Consider the following 27,937-nt stretch of genomic DNA (forward strand, 5'->3'; position numbering starts at 1 on the left):
GCGGCTGCCACTTATGCATGATTTGCTGTGGCCTAGCCTGCTCAGCTATGAAGGCTCTAAGAAGTCTTCAGAGGTCAGATACATTGCTGCTGCTGAGTGAGACCTCTCTCTTTTTCAGGGGACAAGATATGGCTATCCCTTGCTCATCACTTGGTAAATCTCAACAACAAATACTGACCTTTCCCAAGTATATAGCAGACTTCTCTTGTTTTTAAATTTGCTGTTCAGTACTGACTTAACAGAGCTGGTATTCTATCCCTTATTTAGAGCCTTTTCACTGCCTTTTCCCCTTCTCCCCTTTAATCATAGGACAGAAGGGAGAAATACTATGTCTAACAAACCTTTTATATCTGGAGAATCTAGGATGCCTCCATTATTAAATAGACTAGGAACTGGGGCCAAGCGACTAATCTTGGAAGCCTAAACATAGAGTCAGTATACCCCAGTGAAAGACCAGGCTTTCCTTTGTAACCTGTCTTGACCAGTCTGGGTTCCAGAAAGAGCCAAGGATACTTCTTGGTCCGAGGGCCAATTAGATAACCTACTGATAATCCTATCACCTCTCCCAAACAGGGTCAAGGTAGAGTTGGCAGTTGCTTAACTCTCCTTTTGGTTATCACAATCCTTTGGGCCCAGAGCTACCTACACATAAGAAGGATGGTCTGACAAAAGGTAAACAGTAATCCCCCCTTGCTTTAGGACCATAGTGTATTTTTTTTGTTCCTGTAACTTAGTGCTTCTGCCTCAAATTCTCTGAATTCTGGACCTTTTCCTTCCTTAACCATAGAAACTCTGTACCTACAGAAACTTGTATATGCCTCATACCTGTGTTTTAACACATTGCCTGCTCTGATATACAATGCTTTTCAGTCTTTTTAATCCTTGTTAGACCTTTAAGGCTCTTGACTTACTTGCCTCACCTTGATACACACTCTGCCAAGCCATACTTGAATTCCTAGTGTCTTAGCTGGAGTCCTTCTCAATAATCCATATCCTGATGCCTTTCCTTACACCACAGCATAACAGTAAGAAGATATTCATCTCAATAGAAAATAATTAATAGATTTTCATATTGTTAACATATCTTTTTTCAGTAGACAACTTAGCTGTATTGTTAACTGTTTCCCAAAATCGAGCCAGTTCATACATAAGGAACATTATCAAGATGGGCCCTAACAGATAAATGGGGAAATGATTGAGCAAGTGAGTTTAAAATACTTATATCTTGGTCATGGAGCAGTACCAAAACATTTTTGAAATCAGACATAGTGAGAGAAGAAATGTATTACTGACATAGGGTAAGCTGCTAAACATTTATTATACCATTAAGTGCCTAGGTGAAGACAAAATGCTTGATGTTATGGATACAAAGATTAGTATAATATAGATCCTGCTGTTAGGGAGCTTACAATCAAATAGAAATGGCATGTACAAAAATAATTGTGATACAAAAGAGAGTGAGAGAAGTATAAATGGAGAGAGCCAGAGTGTTATGTTAGGAGAAGTTTGAGAAGGGAAGAACATTTGTAGATGGAGGGGAGAGAGGTGATTTCTGAACTGGTCATTGAAGACACTAGTGATACTTAAAGGATGAGTTATCTTATGTATGTTATGTATGTATGTATCTTATGTATCTTATATACATTCCAGGCAAGGATAATAATAGTATGTGCAAAGACAACTGAGGTAGGAAAGGATCCGATGAAAATAGAGAAAAACAAATGTATTCCACTTTGGTTTGAGTATGATGCATGTGCCGTGGAGTGATAATAAAGCTGCAATGGGATGTTAGAGCCAGAATGTAGAGGACCTTGAATGCCTAGATCAAGAGTATTTGCTTTTTTAGTGGATAAAATGTTGAACTTGACATCAGTAAGACCTGAATCTGATATTTAATAGATTTCTGACCTTGGGTAAGTAGCTTAGCATCCCTGAGCCTGGATTTCTTTATCTCTAAAATGGGTTTAAAATAACCATTTTACCTATCTCAGAGGATGAATTTGAAGCTCAAATGAAATCATGTATGTAAATCACTTTGTAAACCTTAAAGGCTATGGACTTGGTAGTTTTTATAGTTAGGTCAGTGGTGGGGAACCACCTGTGGTTTTTGAGTAGAAAAGTTATGTGACTGGAATGTTGGTCAGATACTCATGTTAAAAAAAAGAATTGAAATATGGAGTATTTGCATATGCAAGATTTTACTTTGTGAACAGACTTTACATGACAACATGTAGCCAAACACAGGTGTCAGAGATGTGATGCAAGCTGTTTGCTCTACCATGTAAGAGATAGAAGGGCCATATGAATCACAAGCAGTACAATGTGCAGTTCATTATAATAATTTTAAGAAAAAGTTGTCCTCAGTTGAAGTATGGGCACTGGGCTCAAGAGCAGAATTAAACTGCCTTGATGTTTTTCTGATAGGCCAGATAAGAACCAGGCAGATAAATATAAAAGAAGATGCTATGAACCTATTGACCTTTCCCATTTGTGGTGATATCCTCTGCCAAACTGTTCTTTCTTTCTGCTATGGTTCACTGAAATTCATTTGTGAGGTGAATAGTTAAGTTTGGTCCAGTTAAATCAGGGCATAGAGAATAATGTACATTATACTTATTCCTTTCATTCAGATACAAGTATAGCAGGAGTGTGTTAACTGTATACATGTCCAGAACAGGGCACCTTCCTCACTGAGTTGTTGACTGGGTCAGATGAGACAATGTACATAAAAAGCTTTGCAAACCTTAAGATGTTGCATAAGTATTGGTTACAGTTGCTCTTATAGTATTTCTTCCCAAATCCATTACTCTTCCAATCTTTACTATTTCTTTTTGAGTCTGTCTTCCAGGTTCCCAATCTCAAGTCATCCATGACATGACTTTTCTTATGCCCCTCTTCCCTGCTTGTGTCCAGTCAGATGCCAAGCTTCTACCTCCACAACATCTCTTATACCACCCTTCCTCTCTGGATTCCCAGGGCCAAAACCCTAGTTCAGCTCTTAGCTACTTCTTGTCTGGCCTCTTGCATTAGCTTCCTGATTGGTCTCCTCATCCTTACCATCTCTAGTCCATATTCTGCACAGCTCTCAGAACACCATTTCTGAAGTATGTGTCACAGCTCTCGTCCAGAAGCTCTGCTGCCCTCTATATAGAATGTAAACCTCCTTTGCAGCCTGACTCTATCTTTACGGGCTCCTTCATACACTCTGTAGTCCAGTCAGACAGGCCCTTTCGTGTGTCTCTCACACAGAGGAGACAATGGGGAGTTGTATGTCTGGATTTGAATCTTCCCCTTATTGTATTTGTGATCTGGGGAAAATCACTTCATTTCGGAGGGCCGCAGCTGGATTAGGTGGTCTCTAAATCTCTGATCAGCATTTCATCTTTTCTCCCTGTAGCTTTGCATAAGATATGCCCCCAAGCCTCTTCTGCCTCCTACAGTTCCTGCCTTCCTTTCCTCAGATGTTATCCCTAGCTGATGCCTTGCCTGACCTCTTCAGCTGCTTCTGCTGTTCTCCTTCCCAAGTTGACTTCTTTATGTTTTTTTATGTCCTCATGGGTAAAAGTTCTTTTCCTTGATAGAATTTTGCTACCTGAGGGCAGTAACTGTTGCATTTTTTATCTTCGTATTTCTAGCACCTCATGCAGCTCTGGGCACATACTAAGTGCTTAGTAAATGCGTGTTGATTGCTTTGTTTGACTGTAGTTTAGGTGTACCAATATTTGCTTTCGTAGGTGTTGTAGCTTTGAAACCAGATAAATATAACCTTTTGTACAAACTCCAAGTTAGTTATTACAAATAATGTATGTCGGTTATTTTCTTTTTGTAAGTACACCTAAAAATATGTGTGTGACATATAGCTGTATATTCTTATAGCAATAGAGTTCTATGTTAATAAAGTTTAGATACAATGTAGCAATTCTAAGATTTTTTTTAAAAGTGTAATGAATCCTGTTCTACTGTAACAGGTGACATGGAATAGTTAATCAGTAATTCAATAAGTACTTATTAGACACTTAATATGTACCAGGTGTTGTTAGGTGGCAGTGATACATATACAAAGGAAGAAAAGAAAATCCTTATTCAAAAAGAACTTTTATTCTTTAAGAAATAATTTCAGTTAAATTTCACTTAACATTGTCTAAATAATATTGCGTATTGCTTGTTATCTGACAACCCTTTTTCTTTTTCCTAGTTTGTAAGACTTGCATAGTCCAACACTTTGAAGATAGTAATGATTGCCCAAAGTGTGGCAATCAGGTTCATGAGACAAATCCATTAGAAATGTTACGGTAAGTGAACATGTATTAATTGTAGACCCCAAAATTGAAACATAAAATTTATAGTACTTAATCCTTATTTTTTTAATTATACTCATGGCATATTGGCCTAGGTTAACATAATTCTTTGGAATTTTAAATAGTTTTGCTATGTTTATAATTTATTTCAAAATTTTAAAATATTTTATAACAGAACTAGAATATAGTATTATGATACATTTTTTATATTCTGAGAGCTGTCATAATGGAAGTTATCTAATCTCAATTACTATTCACCTTTTCTTGGAATTAATTACAAAATAACACAGTTAGATGATTATACATGATTATCGTATAAAGAACATTGGAGTTGGGGTCAGGAGACTTTGGTCCTTAGATGAAGTTATTCTTTTGGTTTGAGTTCTTTCTGTATAAAAAAAAGAAAGGATGGATTTCTAAGACCTCTGCTAGTTCCAAAATTCTGTGACTAAATTTCATTTGCCTTAATCACTTTGAGTTTATAAGATTTATATTTTTTTATCTGTTTAATTTTGGGCACTCTGGCTATAAATTATGCAAATTGCCACTACAATAGATGATGATGGTGACTAGGAGATGGTCCTCAAACTAAATAGTCAAATTTTTAATATGTCTAATTAACTGAATCAAACAGACTATACCATGAATTTCTACTTTCTAGTTTTTTTCCTACTTAAAGATCTCTTTTTTAAAAACAATTTGCCTCTTACTGAATTACTAAGTAATCATTCAATCCTATGCTTAAAATGATATGTTTATAGAAATTAAAGGTGTTGATTATAGATCTTATCCATAGCTATTCACAAGTTAGGTATACAGTTCTCATTCCTCTGCAGGTGATTGCCAGGTCTGTGTATCTACCTCTGATCTCCTGAGCCCCATTCCAGCATCATTAAGTACTTTCAAATCTTATTTATTATGTTTACAACATCTGTCTATCCCCTTCTCCATTCACACAACCACCACCTTACTTCAGTGAGTCAGCCAGTAAACATTTATTAAGTGCCTACTGTGTGCCAGGCATTTTGCTAATACTGGGGATAGATATGAAAAAGGAGCTTTCTGTCTAATTAGGGAAAACACCACAAAAAGAAGTTGAAAATCTGAGGGAGGCAGGAGCAAGGAAGAGAGAGGGAAATGAGAAGCTCTGAGCTCCCTCTCTAGATGGAGATTTTCGCATTCATGGCTCTACCACCTTTCAGTCAGAGGGGCAGAGGATGGTGGTGTGGTGGAGTACCATAGGATATTAACGGATGATGAAGTCATATTGGAGAAATAGTGCTGCAGCCAGGTGAGAAGTGACTTCAGGCCCTCTTCACCTCTTGCCTTCACTCCCATACGTCTACTCAGTTGTCAAAATGATCATAAAATGTAGGTATAACTAAATCCCCTTCCCCTTTTTCAGTATGCTTCAGTAGACCTTTCCAACATGACTCATTTCTACCTGTTCAGCCTTCTTGACCTTGACTTCTCTATACACATTCAACTGTCCAGTAACACTGGCCCGTTTGCTCTGTCCATCTTCCCCTTGCCTATAATACTCTGCTTCTTGGCTTCAGTCTGGGCTCTACTCAAATTATGCCTTCTGCTGGAGGTCTTTCCTGATCTCATTCTCTTCTTCCCCTTTATTATGAGACGACCTCACTTTTACACTCTGTAGTCTTGCATAGATATAATTGTTTGAATATTCTTTTACTCCCCAGTTAGCATGTTCACTCCTTCAGGGACTGTTTGTATCCCCAAGTGTTAGTACTGTGCTTGATCGTGGTCACTTTAACAAATACTTCTTCACTGATTATGCACCTTTTAAATACATAACTTTGAATTTTCCCCCTGGAAATAGTAGATCCTAATTTTCCAATAGAACTTGTTCATATTGTGAAAAGCTAAGTGTTTCAGAACTTATAGGAACCTTATGAATTTCTAGTAGGAAAGAAAACTTTAATTGCTTACCTACAACTTTTCTGAGGAAATTCCACATTTACCCTTTCGGTCCAATTTAGTGAACATTTATTTGTTAATTACCTGCTGTGTGCATGTAGCAACTAGGGTTGTAAAGATGGAAACCAGTTCCTGATCATACAAAAAGACATTCATCTGCATGTCAGTATCACAAATCTCTTTTTTTTTTTTAAATCAGTAATTTTGGTTGAAATCTTATAGCAGTGCTTTGTGACCATTTGTTTTATCCACATATAATTACTTGTTCAAGTTTGCTAATTAATCACTGTATTATACATCTTGTAGCTTTTACTAACCTGGATTCTAGTAATATACCACCTTAAATATATATTGAATTTTATGGTTACACCCATTTTTTATCTGCATTTTAAAGATGAAATCTTCTGTACCAGAATTTAACTCCTTAAAATATATTTAAAAAGAATATATAACTAGATTTTAAATAGAGAAAGCGTGATTTCTTTCAAAATTTTGGTAATGGTTACCAGTCATTCAGGGTTCACCAAACTCCTTCTCCTATGCTGCAGAGAAAGAAGTGCTTATTTCTGCCTAACTCCTAAAATTTCCCACAGTGTTCAGATTTTTAGTAGGTTATCCCAGAGAAAGTATTGGCCCTAACTAGCTGTAAAATAGTAACAAAAGAATTTTCTGTGGGGTAAAAACCAAGCACTTAAAAGTTATCATAAGGAAGTAAAGGAATTTCATAAAATTATCTCCGTGACAAAATACCTTTCTCACTTCACCTTTAGTAACATGCCTTGCTAGGTAACTAGACTGTCTGGGAAGAAAGGCATGGGTAGTGATCATGTACACATATATAGAATAAGTATCCATACATGCGGAAGGGAATCTGGGTAGGGGATGTGTGACAAAGAAGGGAGCACAGTTGAGTATCATGAAGTTTTCATCTCGTTCTTTTAAAAATGTCTTTGCTAATCCGATTTCAGTCCTTTTTGAACTTATGAAATATAGTTAGTACTTTGATTTCAGTATACATATTACTAATCTAAATTATATTTTTAATGATAAAGTGAACATCTCAAAGAAACAACACTTGTAGTGAATTTTATAAACTGGTTTAAAATGTTAAGGAAAGCATTTTCCTGCCTTTCCATGATGGCACATTTGCTTGTATCACCTATAGAAGTACATTTCAAAAATTTATTCGTCTTTTCATTACAGAATCCTAACTTTTATGTCTTCTGTGGCACCTCTTGGTGATGTCCAAACTTCTGTCAAAGGATGAGATCCTAGCAGTGACTGTGATCACATTTGTTAAGAACATTCCTAGTCTTCTATGTGATTCCCGGTTGCCTGGACTCACATAGTAAAACTTTAGCTATTTGAAATCCCCAGAAAGTATAATCCTTCTAGATACTCAAGTGCCCTAGGTACCCCAGGGTTTATCCTTTTATGCCAGACTTTAACATTTTTATTGTTTATTGTTATCTATCCTACTTTTCTGAGCAAAATGTACTGAGCGGTTTCTTTGGGTAACTGAAATAAAAAAAATCGCTGGATTTAGAAAACTTGTGTTTTACACCCTTTCTCTACTGCTCACTGACCATATATGATTCTTAACCTTTAAGAGCCTGTTTTCTTCTCTGCAGAATGAGGATAATACATAATTTTAATGTCCACTGCCTTGGGGAGGGAGCTCTTCTGGGACAAACAAATCAAGTGATAAGTGTCACTGTTCCTTTAGGTGGAGTAATTCCATGTTCAGATTTCTGAGGCACAACACTCTAGACTCCCTGAGACAGTCAAAGCTCAGAACACTTACTTGGTGATGTTTTGATATGCATTCTGAGACTGCCACTTCAAAGACTTAGCTTCTTGTATGGCTGCAGTTAAAATAGTGGCTGTTGAACCTACTGGAAAGTCCTGCAGAGAGCAAGAGGTCCTCTTATACAAAGGTCTGTGAAGGCAGCCTCACTTAGCACTGGTGGCCCCAGTGACCCTACCTCATCTACATGCTGCACAGAAATGTTCTAAAGAAAGTAGTTTATAAATTGTGAAGTACTACATAAAGATGAGTTGCTATTAAGATTCAAGGTCATCGTGAACATCACTTTATAGTAAGTGCCCCAGATTGCTTTTTATAATTACATATAGGTGTGTGTGTGTGTATGTGTGTATAATCTTTTCTACTGACTATGTCAGAATTTCCATGTGCCTACTTGTAGCAGCTACTCTTTCTGATAACTTGCTATTTTAAATCTTTGGACTAAGAAACATGATACCCAGATTTGTTACAATTACTGTGAAGTCAGACTGAGTGAGAACCTCAGTCAGTTCCATGAGTAAAGTGTAAGGATTTCCTGTTGCTTAGCTATTTTAGAGACTATATTGGTTGAGTTTTCCGTAGGTGAGGCATTGCTATTGTTGTTTGTTTAATATTCTCAACCTTTCTTTTCTCTTCCAGGCTCCTGAATGAATGAAAAAACTTTAATTTAGCCCAAACCTTGTGCTTAGTCCCATGCTAATTTATGGGCTTAGAAATACAAAAGCTGGGATAGACTCCACCTCCACCCCTCTCCCCAAGGAGCTTACATTTAAATTGAGGAGAACTTACTTGGACTGGAGGCTGGGGTGGGGTAGTTTGGTTTAGAATGGTCCCAGGACTGTTTCTGTCTCTTTAGGCAGAACTTCTTGAGAAACCAAGACTAGGTTTTTTGTTTGTTTTGTTTTTGCCTTTCTTCCACTCCTTTTTCTTGCTCGTAGCAGGAGCTTAATAAGAGTCTTGTGTAGCCTTAAGGGAGTAGATTGACATACCTCTCCAATAGCTGTGTCCATATTGATAATGGTTTCAGAATTTGAGGGAGTGGAAGGACAGGGATGCAGAAACTACTAGTTTCTGGGAAGGGTGGGAGAAGGTAGGTGGGATATCCGTGAAGCTTCAGTGAGGCCATTTGGGTATGAGCCCTCTTCTGGACTGTGAGTATAGTCTCTTGATCCAAGGATGCAGAAATAGGCTGATTGGTGAGTTCTTAGTAGGTATTGAGACAGTAAGTGCTTCTGGTATTGGAGCCACTTAGGCACTCCCTAATTAAGATAGCAGAGGTCTCAGAAAGAGAAGAATTCTAGAGCTGGAAAGTCTGTGTGTCTGTGTCTGCCAGCACACATACTTGTATTTATGGTATAGTGGAAAGAGCAAAGGATTTAGATCCAGAATCAGTTTACCTTTTCTGCTCTGTCTTCATTTGTAAAATGATGATAATCATAATGGTATACTTTACAGAGTTCTTAGGTAGATCAAACAAGATAATATAAAGTGTTTTTGAAATCAAAAATTGCTATGTAAATATGAAATTATAAAAGATTATTCTGTTTTCGTGGGTGGATCAAAGTGAACCTGTTTAGAGAGCAAGGATAACTGATTTCTTTGAAGGCCAAAAGGAGTGATAGATTGTTGAGGTCAGGGAACCATAATGATGAGGTGTGGGGTGGTCAGGACCCCAAAATACCAACATGCCCGGTTCTGCTGAATGGATTTGACTCAAGCCTTTTTTCAGCCAAAGTAAAACAAAATTTATTAAAGATTCACCATATTCAGTTTACTCTTAAGAAGCCATTTGTGATGTTTGTATTGACAAGTGGGCCAGATAGAATCTCAGCTACACAGAATCAGAGCCAGATTGAATCTGAGGAGCTTCATGGAGACTAGAGGGAGCTTACATACAGAAAGACCTTGGGAAATCTAGAGGTGCCTATGTCCATCCTCTCCTCCTTGTTCTGGTCACTTGACTGTAAACAATTCCTCCTCTTTTCCTCCCCCCAAACTTATGCCTTGTCTCTTAAGTAGAAATACCCCAAAACAATGGAGTATTTTACCTTGGGGATGCAAATCAATATGTTAAGTCTTTGAGGGTTCGGTCCTTTTTTTTTTTTTTTTTTTTTTATCATTTTCTACTTAATTATCCACTTGATCACTAGTGATGGGGTACAGACTCTGGGAACCTTCTTGAACTCCCCTTGAATCTTCCCACTTAATGTGGCTTTTATACCCAAATCTGTTCCCCTTAACCTAGCCTCCATTATCTGTTACCTCAGGATTGCCCCACCTGCTTCCCACCCCAGTCCTCCATTGTCTGATGCTTCCCAATTGACTCCAGCTGTTTCCCACCCTTGATCAGTCACTCCTGTCCCATCTAGACTACTTGTCCACTCTAGATCTTTCCCAAGGTCTTTCTGTATATGAGCTCCCTCTTGTCCCCATGAAGATCCTCCGATTCAATCCAGCTCTAATTCTGTCTAGCTTAGATTGTCTGGCCTGCTTGTCAATACAAGTGTCACAAATGGTTAGGCTTCTTAAGAGACAACCCAATATGGCAAATCTTTAATAAACTTTGTTTTACTTTGGTTGAAAGAAGGTTTGAGTCAAATTCATTCATCAGGACCAAGTATTTTGGTATTTTGGAGTCTCAAGTACCCCAAACCTCAACATAATGGTTCCCTGACCTCATCAACAGGTGGTTTTTTTTCCTAAAAATTTTATTCTAATATGTTTGTTATCATGAAAGAAGAAATACTGTGTGTGTGCATGACCAAAAGAGAACTGGACTTGAAAGTAGGGCACCATAATATCATTAGGCAATTCATTTAACTTCTGGCCCTCAGTTTTCTCCTGACTAGATGAATTCTTAGGCCCCTTCTAGCTCCAAATCTCTTTAATATTATTGTCAGGATTTGGGATTTGTCAGTGCCAGGTGTATAAACTCCTTCTAAGAGAAAGAGTGAAAAATAGTACCCAAGAAACAGCTTCCTGGGCAATGAAAAGTTAAGTTAGCCCACTTGGTACCCTGCAGCTAATAGTGTCAGGCCAGGCCCTAGGCTTCCTTTCTCCACGGTTTCAAGTGCATTTCTTCTGCCCTCTCTATGATTTGTAGAATGAAAATCCAAGATGGATGAACTGGGGAAGGAAGGACAGTGAGTAAGGAAACAGGTATTTACTTAGGATTTTAAAAAGTTGTTCCCCAGTTGATAAACGAGCAGAAGATAGGAACAGGCAGTTTTCAGACAAATCAAAGCTAACTATAGTCATATGAAAAAATGTTCAAAATCACTATTGATTACAGAAATACAAATTAAAGCAACTCCGAGGTACTACCTCACATCTATCAGAGTGTTTAATATGACAAAAAAATGGAAAATGTAGGATGTTGGAGGGGATGTAGGGAAACTGCGGCCCTAATGCACTGTTAGTGGAGTTGTGAACTGATCCAACCATTCTGGAGAGCAATTTGGAACTCTTCCCAGAGGGCTATAAAATTATGCATACCATTTGATCCAGCAGTACCTTTGTTAGGTCTATATCCCAAAGAGCAAAGAGATCATAAAAAAACGGAAAAGCAGCTATTTGTACAAAAATATTTGTTAGCAGCTCTTTTTTGTGGTGGCTGAGAATTGAAATCACTTGGGGAGTGTCTAAATAAGCTGTGGCGTATGATTGTAAATGACAAGTAGGATGATTTCAGAAAAACCTGGAAAGACACTTAGATGAACTGACGCATAGTGAAGCAAACAGAACTAGAATGTAGTACACAGTAACAGCAATATTGTTTGATGAACTGTGAATGACTTACCTATTCTCAGCTATGCGACGATCCAAGACAATCCCAAAGGATTAAAGATGAAGCGTACTACTATTCATCTCCAGAGAAAGAAGTGATATTGCCTGAATACAGTCTGAAGCATGTTATTTTTCATTTTCATTCTTTAATTTTTTTCCTTTTGAGTCTTGTACAAAATAATTAATGTGGAAATGTTTTACGTAATTGCACTGTATAACCCATATGTGGTTGCTTACCATCTCAGAGAGGGTGGAAGGAAGGGAGGGGATAGAATTTGGAACTCAAATTTAAATTAAAATGTTAAAAATTGGGGAAAAGATACTTAAGAAAAAAGAGGTGTTTTTAAAAACTCAACCATGCTTTTTTACTTCTCCTCTGGAGGTAACTTTCAGAAAAAGCAGGCTCATTTTCCTTATTTCATATCACCTTTTATTCAGTAACTGAAAAAAGAGAATATTTTTTCCCCCTTCATTCTTTTTTCATATCCCTGACAGCTTCAGGAGTTTCTTAAAACAATCATGGGGATAATCCAAAGATTACCCTAGGATTGAAATGAAATGAAAAAAGGGGTGCAGTGTTAGCTCAAAATTTCATTGTTTCCGAGGAAAGTAGGTTGTAGGAATAAGTGACTGTATACAACCAGAAATTGTCTACAAAGGTGGAAAACTCAACTGACACTAATTTTATTCTTTAATCGGCTACCAAAGATCTTTGTTCATTTCTTGGGAACTGTAGCAAGGTCTAAAATCTACAGGGATCATTTAGTAATTAAATAAGCACATAATACATGCAGTGCCCTAGGGCAAATACAAAGATAAATGAGAAGGGATAGTAACATAGGTCTCTGGCCAGGATCTTGCAACAGGTAGAATGCATACAAATAGTTATAACAAAATGTAGGAAATTATAAGCACATAGACCCTAATGGGAAAAACAGCCCACCAGGAGCCCATCCTTGTGTTCACACCATTCTGTAACTTTCAACAAGTCATTTAAGGATTCTGAGTTGTGCTTGTTTTCTCATATGAAAATGAGGATAATAATACCTACCCTACCTCCCAGGGTTGTTTTGAGTGACAAATGGAATTTTTTTCATTTTTTTTTTCTGCCATGTCTGACTCTTTCGTGACCCTGTTTGGGGTTTTCTTGGCAAAGATACTGGAGTGATTTGCCATTCCCTTCTCCAGGTCATTTTACAGATGAGGAAACTGAGGCAAACAGAGTTAAGTGACTTGCCCAGGGTCACACAGCTAGTTTAAGTATCTGAGGCCAGATTTAAACTCAGATCTTCTAGACTCCAGGCTGGACACTTTATCTACTTCTGCACCTCTCAAATGAGATAATCATTATAAGACACTTAACATAGTGCCAGCACATAGTAGGAGCTATATAAATACTAGCCAGTATTGTTATTGATATTTACGAAGTGCTTAGCACAATACCTCACACAGTGCTGGAGCTTAAATGGTCATTGCCTGCCTTCCTTCTTCTAATCCAGGTCAGTATCTGATCTGGGAGAATTGGCTGGGATAGTCCTCATCAGCCAGCCAGTACTTGAATGCAGGTCTTCTTGATTCTGAGGCTAGTGCCCTAACCACTCCCCACTATTCCTGGAGCCTTTTTTTCCTGCTCTGTAAAATGGCAATATGAATCCTTGAACTAGACTTCTCTTGAAATAAATAGGGTTCAACTACCTTTGTCATCTTACTCAAAGTTTTTCCGAGCAGTGGGCTCTTTTCCTTTCTTGTTATAGCTAATCTTTCTTAATCTGCTTCAAAGGGTATGAGCAGAAATTAGAATTTTCATATTTATATTTTACCTTCAATACTTCAAGTCCTCCATCCTCAATTCTCCCCTCCCTCCCTCCATTTCATCTAATGACCCATCTTCTTTTGCAAAGCACTTTTTATAAAAAAGTTCATATACTTTCTACCACTAAAGTTCTCCAGTCTCCAACTATAAAAAAGTATTTGATTTGGTGACAGATTGTTAACTATAACTTTATATAAGCACATAAATCATTTTTTATGTGATAAGTATTTTGAAAACATTAATAACTTCTAAAATTCAATATAACATTGAAAAAGAAAGCTATATGATGTGGTGATGTATTTATACAAGGTTTCCTTTGCTTGATAATTAACTGCATTCTAGTAAAGTTTAGTTCCATTTGTGTAAAGCAAATTTCTATTAAATGATTCCATTTTTTCATTGAATTTCATTATGATATTAAAATCATGCCAGAAAAAAATTGGCTTCTGGTTTAATAAACTCTTTTAAGAATATAGCAGATAATTAAGTGTCAATTTTGGGAGAGGAGGAAGAAGTTAACTTTGGGATAGTATTGGGGGGAAATGGATAATATTAGAAAATAATAAGATTTTGCACTCTAAGTCATAAAATACTAAGTATGAAACTAAGCAGTATTAGAAATTGGTTTATTTCATGTTTTCCTTAGTAGAAATAGCAGTTTTTAAAGTACTGTTAAGAATTTGGTTGAAATGTGGGTGTGGGGGAGGGGGTTGGTTTTTCTGTTGCTTACTATTTTCAAACTTTTGGCACTTTCAAGTCACTAAGTTTACATAATAGATGCCTCTTCTTTAAAAAAAACAATTCCAGTAATTTAAAATTTTTTATTTTTCATTATTTTCATCCCTTGAACTAATTGATACTTTCGACTAAAGTTGGTAATTAATCTATAGCTATAGTATACTTGAACAGGAGATATATAATGCTGTAGCCTTATGTATTTTCTTAGCATCTTACAATGTCTGCCTGAGCAGACATTATAAATCTAGTAGCAATTAGCAAATTAGTTTGTATCTGTGTTAATCATTCTGTTCCAGCTCAAAGATGCTGCCAGTTAACTGATAGCTGCTGTCATCTGGGATTTGTTAATGATGTAGCAAAATGGTCTTCAAAATCTTTACCATTAGCCAACTGCCAGCGTTCAGCAGCTGGGAGGGATGAGAATTCTCCCTAGCCAGGAGTCTCAATTACTGTAAATTGGGGGAGCATTAGTCATAAAAATAACTTTAAATTACTTTGTGATATATTGTAGTTGGAAGTTTTCTTAGTTAAAACCTGTGATTTAATTACCTTTTAAAATTAGTCATTTGTAATTAAATGTTTTGGAGATAATTGAAAAAACATTTTGAGTTCCAAACGTAAGTTTTACAGCCCCAAAGACCTTGGTATTCAAATTCCAGTTCTGCTATTTTCTAGTTGTGTCCTCGGACATGTCCCTGTACTTATCTTGGTCTCAACTTCCTCTCCTCTAAGAGGAAGGGATTCTTCTAGATCATTGGTTCTTAAAATTTGGTCTGGGGGGTCCTCAAATTCAAAACTATTTTTATAATAATACTAAAATTTTACTTACCCTTTAAAATATTCCTCCCCTTTCCAATGATATATCCATGAAGCCAGATTTTCTTCATAAACTTTGATTTCAACCCAAACTGCCTATCTCAGCAATTTGAATGCATTGAGATAATCTAGCTGTCTTCTATTAAGCCAGATGGGCAGCTAGGTGGCTCAGTGGATAGAGTGCTGGGCCTGGAGTCAGGAAGACTCTTCAGCCCAAGTTCAAATGTGACCTCACACACTTACTAGCTCTGTGATCCTGGGCAAGTCATTAACCCTATTTGCCTCAGTTTCCTCATCTGTAAAATGAGCTGGAGAAGGAAGTGGCAAACCACTCCATTATCTTTGCAAAGAAAATCCCAAATGGGGTCACGAAGAGTTAGACACAATTTGAAGATAACCGAACGACAACAAAAAATTAAGCCAGATACTAGATTTGCAAAAATATGTAAAACAGTGCTACATGTCTCACTAATTTCTTTTGGAAAATGAGTTAGTTTTCATTACAGTGTGGTTTATGTTAACCTGTAATGAATTTATTCTTGTTATTTTTAAATGAATTTATCGTTTTGAATTTTTAAATAAGGTAAATATTGGTAGATATAACCCATGTAAAGAAAAGCTCTTTGGCATCCTTCATGATTTCTGTGAGAGAATCCTATGACCAAAAAATGTGAGTCCCACTGGACTAGGTTTTCTCTTAGGTCCTTTGCAGTGTTAAAATCCAACGATCCTAAATACGTAGGTATTTTTAATAGATTGTAAATTGCCTGAGGGAAAGATGATGGAGTAGGAGGAAGCAATACAGGCCATCTCTCCTCCCCATAACTACTCAAAGAAAGACCTAAGAAGGGAACCACTCTTGATCAGGAAATCCAAGGCAAAGTCCCAGTGAATCATTTTTTTCTGTTCCAGATCTGCATAGGGAGATAGAATCAGCCAGCCATGGGAACTTAGCTGAGGGCTAACACTGTTCACAAGAGTAAGAAAAAGTCTCAAGAGAGAGAAGGGGCAGACTGAACTCTGTGAAGGAAACAGCTACAAGAGAACTGTTACTTGTGTCACTGAGCTGGATCATGGATCCATTGCAGACTAAGGAGGGGGCACCTTCCCCTAGTAGCAAATAGTGGATGAAGGCAGAGAACAGCAGCAGGCCAGAGGCTGCTGGGCACTGGGTAAGGAGCAGGAACAGCAGCTGTGTGACCGACCTTGGAGTGAGGTCTTGCATTCTGTCCCCAGGACAGTCCAGACATGCACTTGGGTAGAGCAGGGAGCTCAGACCATGGGGGAGCCTTAGAGAGCCTTTCCTTGACTTTCCAGCTAGCTGTCGCAGGAATGGGGTCAGTCTGTGGCAAACATACAGTTGTGTCACCCAGATCAAAAGCTGGCGGAACTCAGACCAAGGGGGCTGCAGGTAGACTGTCCCTAGAGCAGGCCACTTTGCTGGACTGAAAGCTGGTAGACGCCCATCCTGAGCTGTATGGAGATCTTTTACGAACACAGTGCTCAGTACCCAGAAAATCTAGCAGCAGGACCCAAGAGAATATAAAACAGGATTTTATAATGCCCAGACATTCCTTCCAGTAGTTTGCAGAGCCTGGTACCATCAAATTGTCAGTTTGGAAAATAGGACTATAAGAATGAGTAAAGAAAACAGAAAGACTGCTTCTATATTAGGTGCTATTTTACAAATGAAGAACCTGAGATTGACAGTGGTCGGTAACTAGGTCCCACAGCTAGTAAATGTCAGGGGCTAAATTTGAACTCAGGTCTTCCTGACTTCGAGTTCACATGGCTTTTCTTTACTAGCAACTATGAAAATTAAATCACTGATTTGAACCCCAAAATAGTGTGCATATGTAAATATAAAGTATTTTATAAAACTACAGTGATTGTTTTTTGGATCATATTTATTCATTATCATCATTTTTTCTCTTTATAAGACTGGACAACACATTAGAGGAAATTATATTTAAGCTGGTTCCTGGACTACGAGAACGTAAGTTATTTCATTTTGGTCTGGGGAAAATTTTTGGTGTTTTAGAAAATCGACGTGTTTGTATTAATACTTTTGCATTTATCTTTGATGTGTTGAATTTTTTTTTAATTAGAGGAACTTGAGCGTGAGACAGAATTTTGGAAGAAAAACAAGCCTCAAGAAAATGGACAAGGTACCTTTTATACATACACACACGTCTATTTGTAAAATTAACCATGTGATTACTTATTTTATGCTCATCAGCCTTTTCTGTTTTTTGGTGAACACAATTATAACTTTTATCATTTAAAAAAATTTACATTCTGAGAGGTAAAGAATAATAGATAGAATTTTGAACTTTTCCTTCCTTATTACTTGAAATATGATAACTTTTTATTTTGGTAGGGCTCCTAAAATTTGTAATAGTTGAAGTTTAACTGTAAGTAATTTAATTGATTTATAGTATGTGTGAATACATCACACACAGGAAAACATGAGGGTATGTTTAACAAAAACTCCTTTTACTTATTTAATAGAGTATTTCAACAATATGTAATAATCAAAATGTTTAGTTTAAAAAGTAATACTATTCTGTATCTGTTTCTGTATCAAATATCAAATTATAATTTTTACTGAATTAATTATATCACTTGAGAATTGTATGGAACATTGGAGGCCACTTAATCCAATCTGTCTATGGAAGGAATTCTTAAGTATTACATACCCTGTTATAATGTCTGTCCAGCTTCTGTGGCACTGCATTCCTCTTCAGTTCCTCTGAGTGTAAGGAAACTTTTCTCTATCAAGCCTAGTGTCATTTATCAAGCCTTTTTTTAACTCCTATCCTTTGCTCCTGGTCCTGGCCATTAAGCCAAACCAAACAAATCTAATCACTTTCTGACAGGTCTGCCCTTCCCCTACGTGAAGATTGTTATCATGTCCTACCTCAGTCATCTCTTTTCTAGGTTCCACATGCCCTCTCCCTTCACCAGCCTTGCTCCTCTCTGTACACTCTCTAGTTTATCCCCTTGAATCTTCAAGGAGGTCTAGTAGATTAGAATACAATGGGATTATCAGATCCTGGAAGTTGCTCCTTTTAATTATAGCCCAGGATGACATTAGCTTTTTTTTTGGCTGCCATATTTTGCTGAATCATTCAGCTTATAGGCTACCAAAACCTTCAGATCTTTTTCAGAACACTGTCTTTCTAAACATGCCTCCCCACCCTCTACTTTTGAAGATAATTTTTTACTTGAAGATTTTACATTTATCCCTACTGAAAATTTCATCTTATTTAGATTCAGCCTTTTGGATACTGACTTCCAAGGTGTTTGCTGCCCGTCTCAGCTTTGTGTCATCAGCAGATTTGATGGGCTTGGCATCTATTCTTTTATCCAAGTTATTGGTAAAAACATTAAGCAGCCCAGGGGCAAGTAGAGATCCCTGGAGCCTTCTTGTCCTTTGACATTAAACCATTAACACTTCCTCTCTGGTTGAATAACCTTTCTGAATACATTTGACTGGTGTTTTTGTATTATATGGCTTGACCAAATGAAACATTTGTAAATTGTATACTGTCAGAACTATGGCATGATGCCTTTTATTCTTCATAGAACTCACAGTTTAGTAGGGAGCTATGACATATATAAGTCACTGGTGTCCAGAAAGTACATAATAAGGTACACACAAAGTGCTAGGTAAGGTCTGAGGGGTGAGAAAGTGAGTGGTGATGATGATAAATAACACCTGGTATTTCTATAGTGCCTACTATGGGTCAGGCACAGTACTTTACAATTATTTCATATTATCCTCATAGCAGCCCTGGGAGATAGGTGGTATTACCTTCATTTTACAGTTGAGGAAACCAAAACCAGTAAGTGTTTGAGGCTATATTTGAACTAAGGTGCTCCAGGCCCAGTGCTCCATGCAGTATGGCACCATTTAGCTGCCTCTGACTACTGACTAGAAGAATCAGAGAAGACTTAACAGGAAGTAGAGTTTGAATTGGTCTTTAAGGGAGGAGTTGGAATTCAACAAAGAAGACAGTGAAATGGGTATGTCAGCCAGTAGGGTAGAGTGTGGAAAGTTATAGATTTGGAGTCAGAGGGCCTGGGTTCTAAGTCAACTATACTTCTTTAGTACTACCTAAGGCTTAGTTGCCTCATTGATGAATTAAAGGGATTACCCTCAAATCCCTCCTTAACTCTAAACCCTTGGAGGCTTTGGGTTCAGCATGAGCAGAGTTATGAAGCTGTGCATGAAGTATAAAGAATACTAGATGGTACTGCCAAAATTAAATCTGGTGGTAACAAGGGCCTAGTCTATCCAATAGAAATGCACGTAGAGAAAAGGGGACAGATGCAAGAGATACTACCAAGATAGAATGAGTAGGACTTTAAAACTGACAAGATAGAAGAGATGAAGGAAGGAAAGGGTTATACGTGTTCCAGGATATAAAACATGGGAGACTGGACAGTGAAGGCAAAAGGCTGGCCACATCTTTATAATGATGTAAAATTTAGGACATTCTCATATACATCTCCTTGAAGTTAAGTTTACGGTATCTACTAGCTATTAAATCTAATGAAAAGCACATTTATTCGTGCAGCTAATTCTTCAGTACCTATTTTAAAAGGGTTAAATAAAGACATTTAGATTTTTTTCCCCTCTCAAAGCTTTATTGAAGCTAAATTTGGTTTTGACGATTTTGGTAGCTAAGTGACTTAGAATCTAAAATCACCGACTTTGAATTCAATTACGTTTTAATTGTGCAGATGAAACTTCAAAAGCTGACAAGCCCAAAGTAGAAGAAGGTGATGAAAATCAAGATGATAAGGACTATCATAGAAGTGACCCCCAAATTGCCATCTGTCTCGATTGCTTACGTAATAATGGGCAATCAGGGGACAATGTGGTAAAGGTGAGTGCACATCTGGAACTGGCTTATGGTAGCAAATAATTCATTTGGTAAATCTAGCGCATTACACATGATATATTTTCTTTTGACAATCTTTCAAGCTCTTATTTACATAATTAGAATTATAGTCATTTATTGATTTTTGCAGGTACTTCCAGAACTAAGAGCAGCCTGCTTAAGGGTTTTTCATAATCATCGACATGCAAAAAACATTCATTAACTATAGGGCACAGGGCTCATTGTTTAGTGGAGTACTAAAAGGGAGACAGGCCCTATCTTCAAGGAGGTTACATTTTACCAGTGGGGGATGCTAACAGATAAGTGAAATGCATTATGAAAAGTGATATATAGTGGGTGAGGAGGTATCTTAGGTCATGGATACCACCTTGTGGCTAGAGCCAGAAACTGTTTGATTCAGTCTCCTTCCCTCCCCTCTGCCTCCTCCCCTTTTTTCCTCACAAGGAGTTTTCGTTACTATTGGGTCTTCTTTCATACCTACAGCTCAGTTAATTTCATTTCAGACAGTCACTTTTTCATATCTCTACATCTCCCCTTTGATTCCTTTTCTTGCTTCCCTTCTCTTCTCTTCTTTTTCTCCCTCACTTTTCTTCTCTCCATTTGAGTAAAAACAACAACCAACAAAACACCCTTATCCTGGCTGAGAAGCTTGAGAGTAATGCTGGTATGGAGAAGAGGAAAGCCATGAGTTTTGAATTGAAATAATACAATAATGAATTAAGTATTAAAGAACCCGTGCCATTATCCTCCAGAGCCTTTGTAAGTACCTAAAAGGACCTTCTATATCCTCCACAAGTATCTGCTTTTTCAACTATTAAAACCTGTCTTACCTTCAGTTTACCATCAAGATAGAAGGCATTTTTTCAATTATATATTTCTTATCCAATCCTATTATTTTCACTCTATAATTTAATGAATAGTATAACAGTATTATATTTTCCAGTATTTTCTATTATAAATATATGATATTTCAGTCTCTTGATAAAGCTAAAAAGACATTTTTTATCCATCTTGAAAACCAACCCTACACTTAAAACCCTATGTCTTTGGGAAATTATGTTTTGAGCTTTTAAACAGCCCACTTAAAAACTTGTGTGCATGGGGTTAAAAATGAAGGGACTCTGTATTCATTAGCTCTTGTAACTTTTATTCTGTTTCATGGAATAAACAGCCCAGTAAGTGAACTTTAAAAATAATATCTTAATGTATGATTTTTTTTTTTGATACAATAAAGAATTCCCAAGAAACACTGAAACACTTCTCACTTTGAAAAGAGTGGTCCTGGGAAAAGTTAGTTTATTAATGGTTAATGGAAAGGTGGGATATATCCTGTAACTTAGGTTGTATGGTACTAATGTTGACCTTTGTATTTGACCACCATTTTGTTGGTTTTCAAATGCCTTTATATGGTGGTTGTAGTTGTGTGTAGCATTTTGGGGGCTCTGCTCTCTTCTTTCACTTCATGCAAATCTAGTTCTTTTCTGAATTCTTAATATTTGTCATTCTTTGTATCATAATAGTAACTGCATTATATATTAATACACCAACTGGAAAATTTGGAGAAAAAAATTTATATCTATTCCCGGGAAGATGTGGAAGGCAAATTTAAAGCAAATGTATAGCAACTCACTTTAGGAGCAAAGAAAAAATGAATTCTAGAAAGAGGAACAGCTCTGGTGAAATTTTGGCCATTTGTTTTTTGAAGTGTTTTGATTTTCCAAAATATGTGCCAAGTTTATAATTAAATGTTAAAATTTGTATTCCAAAACAGTCTAATTTACTTTTGTATTATCCATACCCCTGCTTCCTTCCACTATCATGAAGAGTTGAATGTTCATTATATTGATAAAGCACAACAAATCCTAGTCAGTAGAGCCTTTTAAATGAATTAGCACTCAGTTGTGTTTTTTTTGTAATTTTGTCTGAACCTGAGATTTTGTTGGTATAGGGAGTTCTCAGTGAAGAAATTCCCTCTACCTGTGCAGACTGCAACTGTTCTGTGACCTGGATCCTTAAAGAGATGCTTGGGATTCTGACAAGTTACATGACCTGCCCAATATAACATACCTATTTTATATCACAGAAAAGATTTGTACTCAAGCCTCCTTAAATCCAAGGCCAATTCTTTATCCTCTCTGCCAGGAAGCCTTTCTTGCCTATATTATTAACATAAAACCATGGCACTTAAAGATTAGTATAATTGTCACCTCTAGCAAGTTTATGGATTCCATCCTTAAATGAGTTCAATTAACTTTTCCTAGGAAAAAAGATTTTGTACAGCTTTAAACTTGACTACTTTAATCTTAACCAGGCTTCTCACAAATAGTCAAGGATAGAATGGGGTAGATTATGGTAGTTGGGGAGAGAGTAATATAAATCACTGTTAGAAGAACATTTTAATACATATGACTTACTACCCTGAAGGTGACCTCATTGGTCATCTCTGTCTGTCATCCTCACCTCTATTACTATTATTTTCAGTACCTATTAGAATCTTAGAATGATTACCCAAGTAATGGACCCCCTGAAAAAAGGAGGGAGCAAATAGATTTTGAGATTAGAAATATTAGAATGAAGTCAAAAGATTGAAATATTAGGGAAAAAAATACAAGGGATCTGCTATTTAAAAAAAAAAAAAAACCTGACCAAATTAAGAATCACCAAAGTTCTCAGGGTGAGGGTTGCTGATGGAAGCATATTTTTTCTACAACTTGGTTAATATGGAAATATCTTTTGCATTATTTCTCACATATGCAATGGCTATCACATTTTTCCCCCTTCTCAATGAGTGGGGAAAGAGATATAGGGAAAAAAAAGAATTTAGAACTGAAAAGAAAAGGAAAAAAATTACCACATTTCCCGAAAACCATAACCAAACAAAAAACTTGAACACTATAGTCCAAGAAATCATAGAAGAAAACTACCCATATCTATTAGAACCTAAGGGCAAAGTGAAAATGAGAACTTCCTTTTAAGGTTGTAAAGTAAGAGGCCATGGAACTTCCACATAGACCAAAGAAAAAAGTAAGTTTTTTCATCTAGTCCCAGACAGCATAAGAAGATGGTGGCCAGAACCCTATGCTTTCATCCCATTGTGTTCTATTGGAGCCAGAAACAATATCCAGTTGAGGATGATGCAAGCATAAGAAGCTGTTGGCTAAGGCTACCAGTGCCAGCCACTATTTTCAGAATTGCAGTGACATCCAGACAGTAGAGACATGGCCAAACAACATCTGCCTATTACATTCAAGAGTATAGGCATGGACAGTATCAGGCTCTATAGTACAAAGTTCCAATTCAGAATTAGAAGCTAGAGATACATAAGTAAACAGAAGAAAACACAATACATTGAAGAAATTGTATAGATTGAGAAGCTCAAGAGGTAAACTTAGAAAGGGAGCATAATTCCATAAGTACAAGTAAAGCCTCAGAAAAGAATAACTGAGCCACAAGGACAAATCACAAGAGTGATTTGAAGAAATTCACATGAAATTGGAATTTAAATTGGAGTTCTTGAAAAAAAAATGCAAAGAAAAATAATCTGGAACAGAAGGTGTAATTCTTTACCTAAGTAATGGGCTTCCTGAAAAATAGAAGGGAGAAAATAGAATCTGAGATAAGAAATATTAGAATGAAGTCAGAAGATTGAAATATTAGAAAAAAACATGAGTTCTTGAAAACCATGACCAAGCAAAAAACTGGAATGCTGTATTTCAAGAAATCATAGAGAAAAATAACTCATATCTACTAGAACCTACTAGTTGCCTCTTGAAAGAAACCCTAAATTAAAAATACCCAGGAAGGCTTTAGCTGAAATCCAAGTATTCAGGTCAAAGGAAAGTACTCCAAGTGGAAATGTAAAAAGTTCAAATACCAAGGATCTGGATTATAAAAGATTATGTTCTATCAGCTTTGAAGTAGAAGACATCATGGAATACGTACAACTCCGCTTGGAAATTAGGCAAGCTTAATACTCTTGCACTTTCTGATAAGTTTGGGACGTATATTTTTTGAATGCATTAATGTATGAATTTATTTTACCTGCTTTTCCTTATTTGTTGTAAGAGAAGTCTTTTATTTTGTTGCGGGGGCAGGAAGGAGATGAAAGCATTAGAGATTCAGAAAGAAAAAAATTAGTGTTAATGAAACACTTTTGTAAATACACAGAAAAGAGCAGAAAGAAATTCAGAAAGAGAACACAGATCAGCAGGATAATATCACACTTCTGTGTTAACTTTAATAGAATAGGGCTAAGTATTATACTTTTGATTTCATTGGTAAATGGAATTCCTTGGGGAAGAACTCTCTAACATGAAGGTCATATCTTCTTTAAACAAGCTGTATGCAATAGATGTTCACATGCAATCCTTTTTTTTCTGTCTACCTATAACTGTAGGTTAATTGTATTAATTGAGTGCTTTCTGTATTCCTGAAGTACAAAAATAAGTTTAGGACATGGTCATTGCCTTCAAGAAACATCTAATCTAGTTGGACAGGCAAGACACATAGAATAGTTAGAGAAGAGTTAGGTTTTTGTACAACATATATTTGATGTGGTCATATCAAAATTATTGATACAGAAAATAACTGCAATTGGAAGTTGTCAAGAAATAGTTACTGGTATTTGTATATTTATAGATTTGAGGCAAAGGGATTAACAAGATTTACGTAAGTTTTGGGACCACTGAAGCTCAAGATGAGCTACGACCAGTGATGAATGCTCAGGAGAAAAAGTCTTTAAAGCAGTTTTCTATCTGGTACAATGTCTGGCACCAAATAAGCACTTATTCAAGGCTTAAGACCCCTAGTAGTTTTCATCAAGTTGTTATGGCAAAACTTTTAGGCCCATTCACTTTTTGGCTAATGAATTTCCTTGAAATGTGGCACGTAGAACTACACAAAATATTCTAGAATCATAGAATGTTGAGAGTTGGGACACCAAAGGCTGTCAGTAATGGACGAAAAGAATCCCTATTATAACATACCAAATAAATTGTCTTCCACTTTGTTCTGGAAGATGACCCCCATGAAAGAGGAGCCCACTGCCTTTCAAAGCAACTTATCCTGCCTTTGGACGGCAGCTCTAATTGTTAGGTGATTTTTCCTGACAGAAATCCCAAATTGGCCTCATTACACTTTCTACCCATTGCTTTTGGTTCTGCCTTCTGGAGTCAAATGAAAAAATCACATCCTCCTTCACATGACAGTCGTTCATATACCCCTGAGTTTTCTTTATTCCAGGCTACATGTCCCCAGCTCCTTTCAGCTGATTTTCATATAATATAGACTGAAGAACGCTTCAGTTTATCATTGGCTTTCTCAAATCATGGTCCCCAGAGCTGAATAAAATATTCCAAATGAGATCTGATGAGGACAGATTCTATTCCTTTCATATTCTATCCCTTTCATATTGCTGGAAGTTACCTTGGCTCCCCTCTTTTTAAAAAAATAAGTTTATATTGATAATTGTCTGCTTCTTACATTGTCATAACTATCCCCAGTCTCCTTTTCCTTCCCCTTCCCAGAAAGACATTCCATATAATAGTATTTTTTTAAAGAAAAAGTAATTAGCAGGAATAATGGTGCCCAAGATTGCATTTGATTTCTTCTTTGCCTGTCAGTTCATACTCTTGATCCATATTGATCTTGGCATCCATTAAAACTCCCAGATCTTGGTGAGAACATCTGCTGTCTATCCATGCATCTACTATCTTATGCTTATGAAAGTGATGGGTGGGTGGGTGGGTGGGTGTGTGTGTGTGTGTGTGTGTGTGTGCGCATGCATGCGCCCAAGAGTTACGATAATTCCTATTGAATTTCATCTTCAATCATGTACTCTAGATTGTCAAGATAATTTTGGAGTCTGTCATTTAGAATGTCAGCTCTCCCTCTCAGCTTGACGTCATCTGCAAATTTGATTAGCTGTCTACCTGTGCTTTTATCCAAGTCTTTGATAAGAGCCAAGCACAGATCTTTGGGCAGTGTGGACTGTTCTGAACAAAGTAGTACAGCCTAAAATTTCTGTAATATTTTTTGATGCTGTGCCACGTCCTTGGCCTTGTATTCTACTACAATCCCTAAATGTTTTTGAGATTAAATAGATTTGAGATAGCCCCTTCCATCATTTACTTGTAAACTTTTCTTAGATGTAGCTTAGTATCCTAGCCTGTCAAGATCTTTTTGGATCCTGGTTCTTGTTAATGCTGTAGTTATTTCTGCCTGCTTTATGCTCTCAGCAGGTTTGATCAGCACATAATATGGGTCTTTATCCCTGTCATTGATAAAATTGCCAACCCCAAGCCAGGCACAGATCACTAAGGTACTCTACTAAACACCTCATTTTTAACATCAAGCCATTAATGAATAGTCATTGGGTTAACCATTCAAACCACTCTCAGTTTATGTCCCTGTCCCATCATCTAGTCCATGTCATTGCATCTTGACCACAAAGATGGCACAATAGCATCACCCTAATCTGCCAGCCTTATGCCACTGACGAGAAAGAAAATGATGTTAATCTGGTATGGTTTGTTTAAATGACTTGCTAATTTTTGTTATGACGACTTCACTTCTTTTTAAGATATCCACTACCCCTTCCTTTGTACATTTTGCTACAAGTTGATATTGAGATCATCAGCCTTCTATTTTCTTCCTTTAAAAACAAACAGGACATTTTGCCCTCTTTTGGAGCCTGTGTCACCTCTCCCATTGTGCATTATTTTTCAGTGATTACTGACACAATGACTACGCAGTCACATTTTCCAGTTCCATCAGCCCCCTATTTCAGGTCAGTTAGGTACTCCATTATTATCCCATTCCCCCTGAACAGCAGTGCTCTCTGTTCTTTGGTCCTACTTTTTCTCTTAGTTAAAAACCCTTTTATTGTACTTAATGCTGCTTGTCAGCTTCAGCTTATTCTGAGATTGAGTATTCCTGCCACTTCTTTCCTAGAGCCATTCCATGCTTTTGCCCTCTCTGCTGTCCATAGTTGTTTTCATCTTCTACATGTATATTAAAAATGTTAATTGGTTGAACTTTCCATTTTCCTTCTTATTAGAATTATTTCTCTTTGTGACTTCAGAATTTCATTCTGAACTGACTACCTTGGAAGAATTTTAGGCATTGGAATGTGGCCTATTCTTTCTCTGATTCCTTTGAAATTTGTTCTCTCCAAATCTGTTCTTTAAACTATGTCTGGCTTCCCTTTCCTTCTTTGACATGTTGTAAAATGGATTAGGTTTCTTCGTCATCAAGGTTTCAGTTGTTTCTATCTCAGCAGCTCTTTCCTTTTCTGGAGGTAAGAACTCAGTCCAGAGTAACAGTTCATTCAGTTTTTTAAACATTTATTTAAAACCTGTTATGTGTAGAGCACATTCTCACTCCCTAATTTCTGGGAGTTTACATTCAAGTAATAGAGTTCAGCATGTACCCAGATGAGTAAGTGAGTACTAACTCCTGACCAATCAGAACAGGCTTTGTGTAGAAAGTATACCTGAACTGAGCCCTTCTAGGGGAGAAAAAAACCCCAGAACTCCAGAGATAGCCTGTTTGAAGGCATGAAGGTAGAAGATGGGGTACTAACATTCAAGAACAGTAGTCCAGTTGGATTCAGACATAAAGGCATGAAATGTTATGCGTTTCGGAAGTCAGAGCCAGATTAGACTGTGGAAATCTTTAAATTTCAAACTTAATAGTTTTGTATTTTATCCAAGAAGACATAGAAAGCCACTGAAGATTTTTGAGTAGAGAAGATTGCCATAGGAAGATTGTTTTTGGTGGCTGTATAGGGGAATGGATTAGAGAGTGTAGAGCCTTAGAAGCAAGGAGA

The 27,937-nt window shown here is 36.9% G+C and overlaps 1 protein-coding gene across 6 annotated transcripts in view; it reads left to right on the forward strand.

Moving 5' to 3' along the window:
- PCGF5 (polycomb group ring finger 5) overlaps nucleotides 1–27,937 on the forward strand; it is a 140,373-nt gene that overhangs the window by 84,499 nt on the left and 27,937 nt on the right. For all 6 annotated transcript variants that reach the window (XM_072625091.1, XM_072625113.1, XM_072625118.1 and 3 more), the window contains 4 exons: nucleotides 4,196–4,292; nucleotides 17,140–17,195; nucleotides 17,308–17,367; nucleotides 19,949–20,094. In XM_072625091.1, coding sequence (XP_072481192.1) covers nucleotides 4,196–4,292; nucleotides 17,140–17,195; nucleotides 17,308–17,367; nucleotides 19,949–20,094 — 359 coding nt within the window. The remainder of the gene's footprint in view (nucleotides 1–4,195; nucleotides 4,293–17,139; nucleotides 17,196–17,307; nucleotides 17,368–19,948; nucleotides 20,095–27,937) is intronic.

The sequence above is a fragment of the Notamacropus eugenii genome, chromosome 1 (assembly GCF_028372415.1).
Source record: "Notamacropus eugenii isolate mMacEug1 chromosome 1, mMacEug1.pri_v2, whole genome shotgun sequence".
Taxonomy (NCBI): Eukaryota; Metazoa; Chordata; class Mammalia; order Diprotodontia; family Macropodidae; genus Notamacropus; species Notamacropus eugenii.